We start from the raw sequence: 13,357 nt of genomic DNA, 5'->3' as shown, positions 1-13,357 counted from the left end.
CCAGGTAAAAAAAAAGTCTCTCATGAATGAGGTTCGGTACTACTTTGGCTCCATAAATGGGCTCTGAATTCCTTTGTCACATTTATCCAGTTGGTGTCCCCATACAATTTGCTGCTGCAACCCCATTTTGTTACTGGTAAACTGTAACCCCCAATGCGCCATTTGTGTTAAGGACAATACACATGTGCAGTCATCTTGTTGTGGTGCCCTGCTTTTCTATTCTAGCTATATTGCATCTTTTAGAGGTACGTGGTCAAATGTTCTCCCTTCTATGTGAACGTTTTCAGCTATGTTGTTTGATCTCACACATGATGATGTCTTCAGATTTTCAAGCCATATTCTTTACTTGTCACAGGACAACACCATTGGTTATTTTACCCACTTTATGAAAGCATTAGCTTGGTCATTGTATAATTGTTGATCTTAGTGGCAGGTGCATGATCATGTACTTGACCTTAGACTAGGTAATTTACCTATGCTCACACTGGCATGGAGCCCAAGAGTATGCCGATGAATATTTATTGTATCAACATTGTGTACTTCGGGTCTTATTAAACTCCCACCAGCCTCGTTATCTTTGGTTTTTTTTAAACATGGATTCATTTTATGGCGCAGTCCAAAAATCAATTTCTCCCAAAAATTAGCAGCTAAATAGGTCAATTATTACCACATTTTATGGGTACACATTATTTTCAGTTTTGCAGGTGTTTTAGCCATTTACTCAACATTTACAACCTATTACACTTGGTCATGTTCTTCACTATTGACGACAAAATATGTTTTATCGAGTTTAATTTTTGGGGCATGCATAGTCACCAAATGGCTTGCAGAAGGAGTAGGAGGGAGCTATTAGTAAATTATCTGGACCGCAGATATGGTCATAGATTTTGCATGATGGTCATTGAGTTTCTTTCTTGATTGTCCTATGATCATGTAAAACGTTCATGTACAGACAATAGACTCTAACTAGTCTTCTTACTTAACAGTGGAAAGCTGTATAGCTCATTCCCGATAAGTTAATATTCCTTACTTATTTATGGTAGGGCTGCCCAGTTTGCCTTTGTTGGAGAGTTTCCATACTAAAGGTGATGTATGCCTTCATAGTAAATAGTACTTTACAAGCATTTTCTCAGAACATGAAGCTAGAATGATACATAAGTTAAATGAAGTTTTACTGACTTAAGTCTCAGAAGTGAAGACACTGGATGCGTTAAAAAAAGTATCTTAGAAAATATAGAAGGACAGATATACTCGGGATTATAACAGGGCAGAAACCGGTTTCTAGAAGTTCAGTACTATTTGCAGTTTAAAAAAGTATTTAAAATGTAAAATAAACTAAATTGAAAGTCATTATGCACTTTATGGTTTAGAAATTGCCTCACAAAAGAGAAACAGTAATAGTGGGGTAAATATTAATACCAAGAATCCATTATATTTGTTCCCTCATTACATCTACTTTAATTTCCCAAAAATAAAATTCTCTGCACCAGCGAAAAAATACTGTTCCTTATTTACCTACACATTTCTAGACATCTCTTCGTAATTACGGACTCATGGGACTGGGGCAGCGAAGGATATCCCTGGTTATACTAGAACCTCTGCTCAACTTCTCCAGTCACTCACCCAGAGTATCACATCATCTCTTACATAGGGGTGGATGAAAATTCCACTCCACTCCGTTCTGCTGGGAACGTGGAGTTCTGGCAAAACTCCACCCTCCCCCATGTGTTTCCTCACGTGCAGATCACAAACGTGAAGTTGGCGAGCAAGAATCATCCCCTAGTGTTCTCGTTGAGAAAGTTGCTGCTCAAGTAGAAAATCTATTCGAGTGGCAGAAAGAATCTGCGCGTTCGCGCTAATTGTTTAGCGCAGAACAAGCTCCCGGTACTAAAATTCTGCCTGCTCACGGAACTCTGCAGAATCTCGCTGAGTTTATGCGTAACTCTGCTGGATTCTGCGGAGTGAAACTCCGCAAGTTCTGCCTATCCCTACTCTTACATCGCCACTTACTCCCTCCTCTGTGCTTTACCCATTGCTTTACGTGGGTAGAACAAGAGGCATGGAGGAAAAGCGCTAAGGTTTGGAAAGCCTGCTTGGAGCCATTCCAATTCCACCACTTTCAAAACTAGTATATTAGTTATAAATATCAGCAAAAATCACATTAACCCTTTGCATGCTCGTGACGGAACCATTCCGTCACGAACCGCGGTGGGCTGTGCTGGTGACGGAATGGTTCCGTCACGGCCCGGCCGCCGCGCCTGCGCGTCGCTGATTCCGTGCCTGCGCTGAGCGTTCCATTAAGCGGGCGGGGCCGTGACGGAACCATTCCGTCACAAGCACAGCACCACCGCGGCTCGTGACGGAATGGTCCATCCCGAGCATGGCGGCGCCGCGCGGCCCCCCTGCCCCCTAGCGCCGCGGCGGAATTACCGCCGCAGACAAAGGGTTAAAGATACACTTATCAATCTGTGCAAACGGGGGACCTCTGAAAAATAGAAGTTAAGAAGAAGTCAAACTGCTTCTTCAGAGGCAACACAGACGGTCATAAGTCAATAAATCAAATAACGTTAAGTTCATTTATCAAGGATTCCTGTAACGTCAACCGTATATGTTTTTCTTACATTAACAGACGAAAAAGCCTTTAATCTCAAAATGGATGTAGCGCCCAGACCACCATAAATGGACGCTTTGTTGGGTCTGAATAGCTGAAGTATGAAAATAGACTGGCACTTAAGCTTCGTGCTTGTACTCCAATCGTTTATTCCTTGTAGCAAGAAACAGGTTATCGTTGTTTGGTTTGTGCTTGTCACTGAATCACTTTATTCCTTTGTTTCTGTTTCAGTCCTGCGAGCATTAGATAGGCACAAGACTGACTGCCAGCGTGATCCAAAGTGCAGACATACAAGAGAGACCAGAAATAAAGAAATTCAGTGACAGTGACGTGTCAACAGTAAATAATTGCCGATGAAATGCTCTCCAAAGATAGACAGTATAACCTAGTGATATACTGTAGCGGTGCCAAAGTGTTAATTTCTTAGCACATGAATTACAAATAAAAACTGATTTTTTCCTAAGCACTAGAAACCTCTTGCTTAGGGATAGAATTTTGGTAAGAATATACCATTCTGGGATTATTACTAAATAGTGTGATTTAACTTTTCCTTTGGGTTTATCCTGCACATACATCCGGAATAGCTTCTACTTGAATATTTCTTCTGTACCCATCAGTTTGGAGCAGTATTTTTGCATAAGAGTAGGAGTTAGGATATACAATATCCTTCAAAATTCTCGATTATGGAAGCTCCGTCCACAGATCTTATATATATATATATATATTACCTACTGGCGGTCGCCAGTAGGTATATATAGTTAGGATTTTTTCTCTATGGGTTTTTTGAAAATTCTATGTCTAATAACTTTGGCGTTTGTGGACGGAATTGGCTGAAATTTTCAGGAAAATGGCACATTTTGTTTCTGAGCAGCCCTTGAAAATTTGGGGGGGGGTTCGTCCAGTGGGGGCCGAGAAAAAAGGGGGGTCCCAAAACGTGTTTTTAACATTGAGTTTTCCATAGGGCGGTTGGCCTCACTTTTAGCCCGAACGGCTGAATGGATTTGCACGAAACTTGGCAAAATTGTAGGGACTGGTAGCCCGATGTGCCTTTTGTAGGTCTCAATATATGTGCTCCAGTGGATTTTGAGAAATTAACGTTTAAAAAAAGATATATATCTGTAACAGCGGACCGGTTAGCGCTCTGGTTCGCGGACTTTTCGCGCAACGGAGCTTTGGGAAGCGAAGCTGATTGGTTCTCCGGCGTCTGTCAACATTCCAAACAGTCCGTAGCGGCAGCCATCTTGTCTCTCGGTAGGATCGAGAGACAAGAGGAGGTCAAAACAAAGGGGGAAATAACTATAAGGGGGCATAGTAGATCCTCGCTGACCCCCTAGGTTTGATGTGGAGGTTTTAAAAGGGCCCCGCGGGGCAAAAAAAAAACTAAATAATAATAATCGAACGGCTGAATGGATTTGCACGAAACTTGGCAAAATATTAGGGACTGGTAGCCCGATGTGCCTTTGCTAGGTCTCAATATATGTGCTCCAGTGGATTTTGAGAAATTAACGTTGAAAAAAAGATATATATCTGTAACAGCGCTCCGCTTCGCGTACTTTTCGCGTTACGGAGCTTTGCGAAGCTGATTGGTTCTCCGGCGTCTGTCAACATTCCAAACAGTCCGTAGCGGCCGCCATCTTGTCCCTCGGTAGGATTGAGAGACAAGAGGAGGCCAAAGCGAAGGGGGAAATGACCATAAGGGGGCATAGTAGATCCTTCCTGACCTCTTAGGTTTGATGTACCATTTTGCCAAGTTTGGTGTAATTCCGTTCAGCCATTCAGGCTGTAGACGTATGTAAATGTCCTATGGAAAATTGCATGGGGAAAACACATTTGAAAGTGTTGAAATTTAGAACCAATTAAAATGTTACTTTGGTTTTGTATTTGTGTGTGATGAAAGTTAATTGGTTATGTATATATGTCAAATGAGAGGAAACCACAGCCATTTTGTGATACTACTGTCTGAGGTACATTTGTGAGGAATTTTTGGTGGTGAATTTCTGGTGTTTGATTTACACAGTACTAACACTTCTGCTACTTTTAAAAAGGTGAGTTGTTAATTTGTATGGGGAACTATGTTGTACACTTGAAGATAATTTGAAAAATGTTTTCTGTTATTTATTTGCAGTCCTTCTGTTATACTAAATACTTGATAAAGTTAGTTTTATATTATGTATTACTAAAGACGATAAATGAAAGTGATTATTTTTTTCTGCAATTTACAGCAAGCAATTTCAAAATAAAATGGCTCACAATGAAGAGACCGTGGCAATTTCTTTTGAATTGTCCAACACATTGATTGAAATTGAGAGCACCAATAATGAAATATTGTCACAAGGAGGACATGACTTGTATGATTCCATTAGATTGATTGAAATGGACAGCACCAAGAATGAAATATTGTCACAAGGAGATGACTTGAATGATTCCACTACATTGATTGAAATTGAGAGCACCAATAATGAAATATTGTCACAAGGAGGAGATGGCTTGTATGATTCCATTAGATTGATTGAAATGGACAGCACCAATAATGAAATATTGTCACAAGGAGGAGATGACTTGAATGATTCCACTACATTGATTGAAATTGAGAGCACCAATAATGAAATATTGTCACGAGGAGATGACTTGAATGATTCCACTACATTGATTGAAATTGACAGCACCAATAATGAAATATTGTCAGAAGGAGGAGATGACTTGAATGATTTTTTTGATCAATCTCTTGATGGCGAATTTATCGAGTGTTTGGAGACCATAGAGTTACAAGAATCATCATTGGAGACTTTTAATGAGGACATTGCTGATGAGGACATGTTACTAGTTCTTTCAAATTTAGAAAATTCTGAAGAATAAATTTATATTTAGAAATCAAAAATTGTTTGAGACATTATTCATTTTTATTTTTAATTTATGAGGTTGTAGCGAAGTGATTGTAGTATAAAATGAGACTTATAGTATAGAGTGCAACATTTTTATGTTACATGGTAAGTTTACTCATATTTACTTCCCTTCTGCCACTATATTATCTCCAATGTGTATTTGACATGTCTTCTTCATCTCCGGCCTCCTTTCTCTCACTGTGTGTCTCCGATGCATCTTATCGCTGCTATTTTGTGTAATTACAGAAGAGAGTAAAATAAAATAGTTCGGAACGTGAAAAGGGGGCAAAGTAGAGTACTCCTCACCCCCTAGGCCTTTTTAGGCGGTCCCAAAAGGATCAGTTTCTGCTTTCCTGAGAGATTATGGTATGAGTTCCATATACCACAATAACTTGCATTACAACATGCAAGATATCTATCTCCTATTACCAACTTTTGGAGATATTCGCGCTAAGCGCGAATATCTCCAAAAAGTAACACCTGCCCTGAGCAGTTCTTAGCCATGTTATCCAATGGGAGGTGGATAACATGGCTAAGAGTATTAGCTCGGTAATGCATGAATATCGCTGAGTTTTTAGCGATATTCATGCATTGCGGCCGTTTATTATCGCATTTGCGATAAACCTTGATAATAGTAAGGTTTATCTTCGATAATTTCTGACGATGCTTAGTGGTAAAAAATTGGTTGGTAAGCATCGTTAGCGATAAATATCGCTTAACTTTGGTAATATGCCCCAACGTCTGTTAACGTTCGATTCGAAGGAAATGAGGAAGTGTTGAAAAACATTGTCTGCGCCATCTTGCCTTTTTTGAAATGCCACACTTTTGTCGTGCACGGCAGCCATTTTAGATGTCTTGACCAGACCCACTCTCTGCACGCTGTCGATTCGTAGCATGGCTCCTCACCCTCGTAAGCATCTCCCCCAGGCACTGGTCACCACCGCTCTCTGTCTTATGCATGGGCAATAAACCTCCCCCCATCTGCGCTGCTCTTCCCTGAGAATCACACTCTGTGCCCGCCCGACACCTCCCTTTCGCCCTATTCACTACCGCACCCTCTGACACTCCTCTTTCTCTGTGTCCGATTGTCCAGGCTATCAGCTAGCCCTGCAGATGTAGTTTATGGCCCCAGCTGTAAAGAATCACCCCTCTTCAAAGGAGTTATAGTAGATCAAGGCCCACACTCGATGAGATCCGTCACACCACACGTGTTCCTACTATCTGAAAACCATCCTGTATTGTGATTGGGGAGGGGACCGAGCCTGAAGCGGAAGATTCCAGGAATGACTCTTTGTACATCAAAGTTTTTACAATTATGTGTCACATTAAAAATATATAGCACTCCAACAAAGTAGTAGGAATATAAAACTTTAATAACATATAAATATATACAACAAAACAAAAACAGTAAAAACATTTAAACAACGAAGAGACCGTGGCAATTTCTTTTTAATTATCCAATAGATTTATTGAAATTGACAGCACCAATAATGAAATATTCTTGTCAGTAGCGGTCTGTTGTGCGAATAGTTCCAAGGCAGCAGAACGCGCTGAAATCTAGATGGCACGAAAGTGATGTCTAGTAAGTTGCCGCCCAGCAAAAAACGGCGTGGGGCGCCGCGGGGGTGAGTGAGTCCAGTAGGCACCACAGCTATTCTTACCGGCATTGCAGAATTACTGCTGGGGACAATGCCTGTGCTGTAGCAGGGTCACAGCAGAAACAAAAAGGATTCTGTTGAAGATGTTGTTGGTTTTCAATTTGAAAACAGTTCTGTTGTCAACTGCTATGCTAATGTAGTGGTTAATGTTTTGTTTTCTCTAGAAAATGTAAAAGAGGGGGAGGCAGTCCAAAGTTCCGTTAAAAGGGCAAAGGAAAGGATCGGTGGTTTGAACTATCAGTCAAAAAGGGGAGGGGGTGCAATAATTTTTCCTACCGGGTCACACTGTGCTTTCACCGGAAGTGAGGTCTGCAGGATTGTAGTAATTCAAAGTGAGGCTGGCGCCAGCATGGGAGCGCCGACGTCCCGCGGATACAGTTTCGTCACTCCACGGGCGATCATGGCAGTCATTCCCCATCGGGGGTCGGAGACTCCCGCGGCTCCTCTAGAATCTTCAAGGTCGTGGAGGACTACGGTGGTGGAGTCAACCAGTGACCGGGCCATTTCTTTATGTTGGGCCCGCTCTTGCCAGGTCGACCGCCATTTTGAGAGTTCGGCAGCTACCGGCGATCGCGGGGTCACATGAGCGGACGGGCTCCACCCTGCCGGGCGAGACGTTGCAGCATGGCCACAATGGAAGAACCGTTATCTAGGTCGTTCCGAAACTGTGCAGCACTGTAGTTGTTAGGATGCCACCGCCTGGAGCGCTGAGGGTGCAGCTGGGAAGTCTCCACCTGGGGAGGCGGGAGAGGCCTGTTCGCACCGTCTCTCCCTCCCAGTGCACCCCACGGCGTCTCGCTTGAGATTTGTTATGGCCGGACCAGGCGATGAGGACGAGGGGGGGGTCGGAGGCATGTGCAAGACATCCCCCCCCAGTGTTGTCGCAGCCATTATAAAAGAAAGAAGTGTCCCGTCCGTCTTCGGGCCGGGCTTCCGGTGGATGTCGGCCGGACGCCCCTGGCTCTGGCCCCATGAACGGGTTTCTTGGTTTATCGGCTGCAGCCGGATCCCGTCGGCCTCGGCCCCCCGACCGTTGGTGGTCGGACCGGAAGAGCATGTGGCGGGACTACCTGCAACTCTCAAGGGCCACCGCGGCCGGACTGGGAGAGAGAGGGGAGGGTCGAGGAGACATTCCCCCCCCCTGCAACTGTTCAGCGTTGTAAAGGCAATCCCCTGGCCGGGTCCCGCTGGTCTCGGCCTCTCCTCCGGCTACACCCTACGTTAGGATCTCCTGGCCGAGGCGTGGCAGCAGGACCTGCCTTATATGGGCTGCTCCCGGCTGGGCGTAGCCGGAACCCTGCCCCACCTTGGAAGTTTCCAGAGTGGGGGTGGATGTTCTACTGACTTGCATTTTCCCTAGTCTATCGATTTTTTTGGCGTGGCAGGCGGTGGGACAGCGAGGGGTGATTTGGTTTCTCTTACTGTTTTTGTGGTCTCTCACCACTGGCATATTTTAACGTTTTCTTGTTTCTAGGACATTAATAGGTTTTATCATTACGTTATGTTATCGTTTCTTTGTTCGTTGTTTAATAAAAGTTCATGTTCATCAGTGGCCTACTGATTTTCGTTTTCCTATTTTTTTCTTTCCAGGTTGTTTCATGGTAAAGTTTCTGTTAACAGGATACAGTGATCACTTCGTTATTATTGCACATGTCCTTTTCACTAGGGGTGCTCTCTGGTCGGGCCAGATGACGTATCTCTAGTAAATGGTCCGGGTGAAAAAGGTGCATCAATCAGTGGGGAGTAGATAGGCATGACAGATTACAACGGGGGAGAACGGTCCGCATTACGTACCCTTTCACTACTTGCAAAGATTTTCCTACGTTTATTTGCAAACAGGGAATACCTCCAAAAAGAACTAATTCCCAAACAGTCAATGTTCGGACAATCAATCAATCAATGAGGAATGAAATAGGTACGACGTGTTAAAGGCTTGCGTTACCTACCCTTCACTATCTGCAAAGGGAGATAGAATATTCCTATTCTTCCTCGTTTGCAGGTAGAGAAGATCGTTAAGAGAATTAACTTCGAACAATTCAATGCTCGATTGAAACAATCAACAAGGGGTACTGTGAACACAAATGAACGCCGCTTATATACATACGCATTGCTATTTTCAACAGGTTGTTCCTAATGTTTCTATTTTAGCGAGGTCAAAAGAGATCCCATTAGTGGCCTACTGATTTTGCTCGATTCCTTTTGTTTTTTTACACGATTTTTCGCTATCTGCAAAGACTAAACAGAGTATTGCGACTCTGTGCTTGTTTGTAAATAGAGAATGAACCAAAGAGAACAATCAATCAAATGGAGAGAGAAGCAGGCACGACGGATTACAAAGGGGGAAAGGGCTGCGTTAACTACCCTTCACTATCTGCAAAGAGAGAGTACTCCTAATAGAAATGAGGGGTGGGGGGCAGCAATCAAAGCAGATCAGTGTGCATAAACACGAAAAAAAAAATTCTTACCACGTACTTGACATTCGACAGCTTATGATATTTGCTATTAAAAAACCATTGAAATTCACTGAAAAAACCATAGGTTATAGACCATATATAGTTAGGAATTAGCATTTACAAAACCTTGAAAATTCACTGAAAAAACCATAGGTTATAGACCATATATAGTTAGGAATTAGCATTTACAAAACCTTGAAAATTCACTGAAAAAACCATAGGTTATAGACCATATATAGTTAGGAATTAGCATTTAAAAAACCTTATTTTACTCACACAAAACCATTGAAATTCCATATATAGTTAGTTGCACTAACTATATATCGCGCACCCGCAATCCACTGCTGATGATGTCACATATTACATCATTCATGACATGGTCAGTGACATCACTGATGACATCACTGATGACATCTCAAATGACATCACTGATGACATCACTGATGACATCTCATTTGACATCAATGACCACATCACTGATGATATCATTCATGTGACAATACAATGCATCTCTTCACACTTTAATATAACCTCTGTTACACCCAGTGTTAAATACAGAGTATAATTTTTGAAACCATTGACACACCAATACTAGTTACTACATACGCACTCAGTGATTCCTATGTTTACACACACATTCACTCATTTACCCATACAATCATTCATACATACAATCACTCATCTTTACAACACTATCATATGCACTCATACACCTATACAGACTCTCACACTCTGTCACTCATCCATGGAGTTACTCACACACCTAGTCAGTCCTGTAAAGAATCAATCACACTTCCATTTTCTAATCTATACAGTTAAACATAGAGCACCTTACATTTTGAAACATATACTAACACATAATTACTCTCTTATACAATCATTGATACAAGTACACATTGATCTGCACAGAGTCACACACCTCCCAGCCAGCCACACACACACTCAGTCTCCCATACAAATATTTGGGCAATCAATCAATAACCCATATAGTTACTCATATAGCTACTGATCAACACATGCAGCAGTTTACAGAACAACAGACATAATGATGCACAAATTAAGACAGTTTAGTCACTAACCCATGCACTCAGTGAGACACATTTAATCACTCACTCATACAGTCAGTCACGCACCTACTAAATCCTTCATCCAGACACTTCTACATCTACTCATTCTTCAATATGTAAAACATATTTAAACTTTACAGAAACACACAGTCACTGGATGATGTCATCAGTGATGTCATCAGTGATGTCATTTGAGATGTCATCAGTGATGTCATCAGTGATGTCACTGACCATGTCATGAATGATGTAATATGTGACATCATCAGCAGTGGATTGCGGGTGCGCGATATATAGTTAGTGCAACTAACTATATATGGAATTTCAATGGTTTTGTGTGAGTAAAATAAGGTTTTTTAAATGCTAATTCCTAACTATATATGGTCTATAACCTATGGTTTTTTCAGTGAATTTTCAAGGTTTTGTAAATGCTAATTCCTAACTATATATGGTCTATAACCTATGGTTTTTTCAGTGAATATATATATATATATATATATATATATATATATATATATATATATATATATATATATATATATATATATATTTACACATACATATCCTTTATTAATGTAAAGTTGCGCTATTGTCCAATGAAGATCAGTGATATCTGCGGCTAGACTATGTCTCTACCAGATAATGTGTTCCCGAATGTAAGTAACTTGTTCTTCTGGCACTGTGTTTTTACCAGTATGTAACCATAATGTTGATTTCCATATCTAATTCATGAATGTTCTTTCTGTTGTTTTATTTTCCCTCCAGTTTTTGACTCCCAAAGCGAAGGCACAGTGATCGGAAAGCTAAAAGTAACAGTGGAAGCACTTAGCGCTTTGCGCTCGATCTCCAGTGCCCTCTAAGCTGGCTGAGATACCTCGCGAGGATGCTTATCCTGAAGCAGTCACATCTCCCATCCTTTGTATATGTGGTTGAAATATTGTTTGAAAAAGCTTGACATTTGCAATCAAGATAGCCCTGCTTTCTGATTTGGCCCAATCATTCACTCCCTAGAATCGCCCATGGAGATACCATTTTCGCACGTTGAGTTCTTACCATTGATGGTTTTACTGGTTGATAACAACTTAGGCTCATCGGAAACAATGGTAACAGGAATTTGTATTCACCAGGCATTAAGACTGTATGATTTCTATCTTTCAACAGGTTTTCTCCATGCAATGTTCTCCATATATTATACCTGGGGAAATTTGTCTGGTGAAATTTGTGGCCCGACCATAATTTGCACTGAACTCAAAATCGAAAGCGTTGCATTTACATTAGGTCTCTGAACGCGCCAGTTATTGTATAGTTTGCACACGGTCAGAAAGATATTCAATGGACATTTGTACAGTTAGCCAAATTTTCAAATTCTTTTTTCTTCTCCACACCCACCTTGCTTCATCTACCATTCTGCACTTATGGAGACCACCCTTCAAGAAGCATGATTGAATTATGTTCTTTATTACAAGTTATTCGCTTTATTTTTCTAGACCGAATATGTATATGTAAGATGTTTTATTTTTAATAAAAAAAGCATAAGCTTTGGAATACTGATAAAAAAGTGCACTCTTATGTCGTCTCTAATCGCCTCCATTAAATAAATGCAGAGCCGCTGATTAGCCTCATTAAGTCCTGTGTGCAGAGAGTGTTTTATTAGTCATAATATTGGAAAAAGACTCGGATTAGTTTGTTAATCTGCCTCTTTAAAATTCTAACGTGCGTTTCACACACATTAAAAGCCTCGACGCGCATTTGCTTTGATGCGCGCCGTTGTGGCCAATTACGCATAAGCTGAGCGGAGGCGCGGATTTATTAAATAACCGCAGCTTGTTTTGTAAAACTAACTTCGCCCTTCAGAGAGCAGCCCCAGCCCGGCGTTGACGGGATGGGCAGGAAGAGGGTGGGAAAAGAAGCTTTATTTTTTACAGTAATCCGTAGTGACTTTCAGAGGATAGCTTTCAAACCGAGAAAGAAGAAATTTAAGCAAACTAAACATATTTTGCAGAGCCAGGCGGGGCAGTCACCCTATTGATCGCGTTTTAAAAAGTGACATCAAAGGGACACCGTACTGTGCTGAAATTCGCTTTTGTGCGATTAACCCGCGCACAGAAGTGAAGCATGCAGGATTAATTTTCTAGCTTTTAACCAATCTCATTCAAGTATTTAACTGGTATTTCTTTTTAATGGAGCCGTGAATCAATGCCTCCGCCGAGCCGTCTCCCGAGAACTGGGAGAGAATACATTTCATTTTTTAATTTACTTCTACTAACTTGTCATTTTCTTGAAAGGGTTTTTATAGGCAGAGCGTTTTCAGTGTTTGCAAACAGGCTCTGTTCCTTCATAAGCATATGTAAAGTATTCAGGGAGATAAGTAATTTATTAAAATCTACCTAATTTGCCGTGATATATTAAATCTCTGCTCCAGTGATCACAGCCCATTTCATTTAGCGAATTAGGCTTTCTCTCTTTATGTGATTAAAGCTCTGGAAAATGAGTTCTTTGCTCCTATTTGTGAACATTGAAAGCCTGCTAATGGCAAGGAGATGGAATAGATTACGAGACAATTCATTACAGTTCAACAGCAAAAGAAGCGACCATAATGCAAAAATGCAAGTATGAATATCTGCATAGAGTGTGACCCATCTGTGCTCTAATGCCTTCAGTAATGGCTCTTCGTCTTGGAATGACATCC

The 13,357-nt window shown here is 41.3% G+C and overlaps 1 protein-coding gene across 4 annotated transcripts in view; it reads left to right on the top strand.

The window, feature by feature from the left end:
- Positions 1-12,090, top strand: part of RPGRIP1L (RPGRIP1 like) — an 827,898-nt gene extending 815,808 nt beyond the window's left edge. For 3 of the 4 annotated variants that reach the window (XM_078668308.1, XM_078668309.1, XM_078668306.1), the window contains one exon: positions 11,434-12,090. In XM_078668308.1, coding sequence (XP_078524434.1) covers positions 11,434-11,528 — 95 coding nt within the window. In that variant the 3' untranslated portion in view covers positions 11,529-12,090. The remainder of the gene's footprint in view (positions 1-11,433) is intronic. The other variant, XM_078668307.1, reaches the window with a different exon arrangement.
- Positions 12,091-13,357: the final 1,267 nt, after the last annotated feature.

The sequence above is a fragment of the Lissotriton helveticus genome, chromosome 12 (genome assembly GCF_964261635.1).
Source record: "Lissotriton helveticus chromosome 12, aLisHel1.1, whole genome shotgun sequence".
NCBI lineage: Eukaryota > Metazoa > Chordata > Amphibia > Caudata > Salamandridae > Lissotriton > Lissotriton helveticus.
This window is presented reverse-complemented; position numbering and strand designations above follow the sequence as displayed.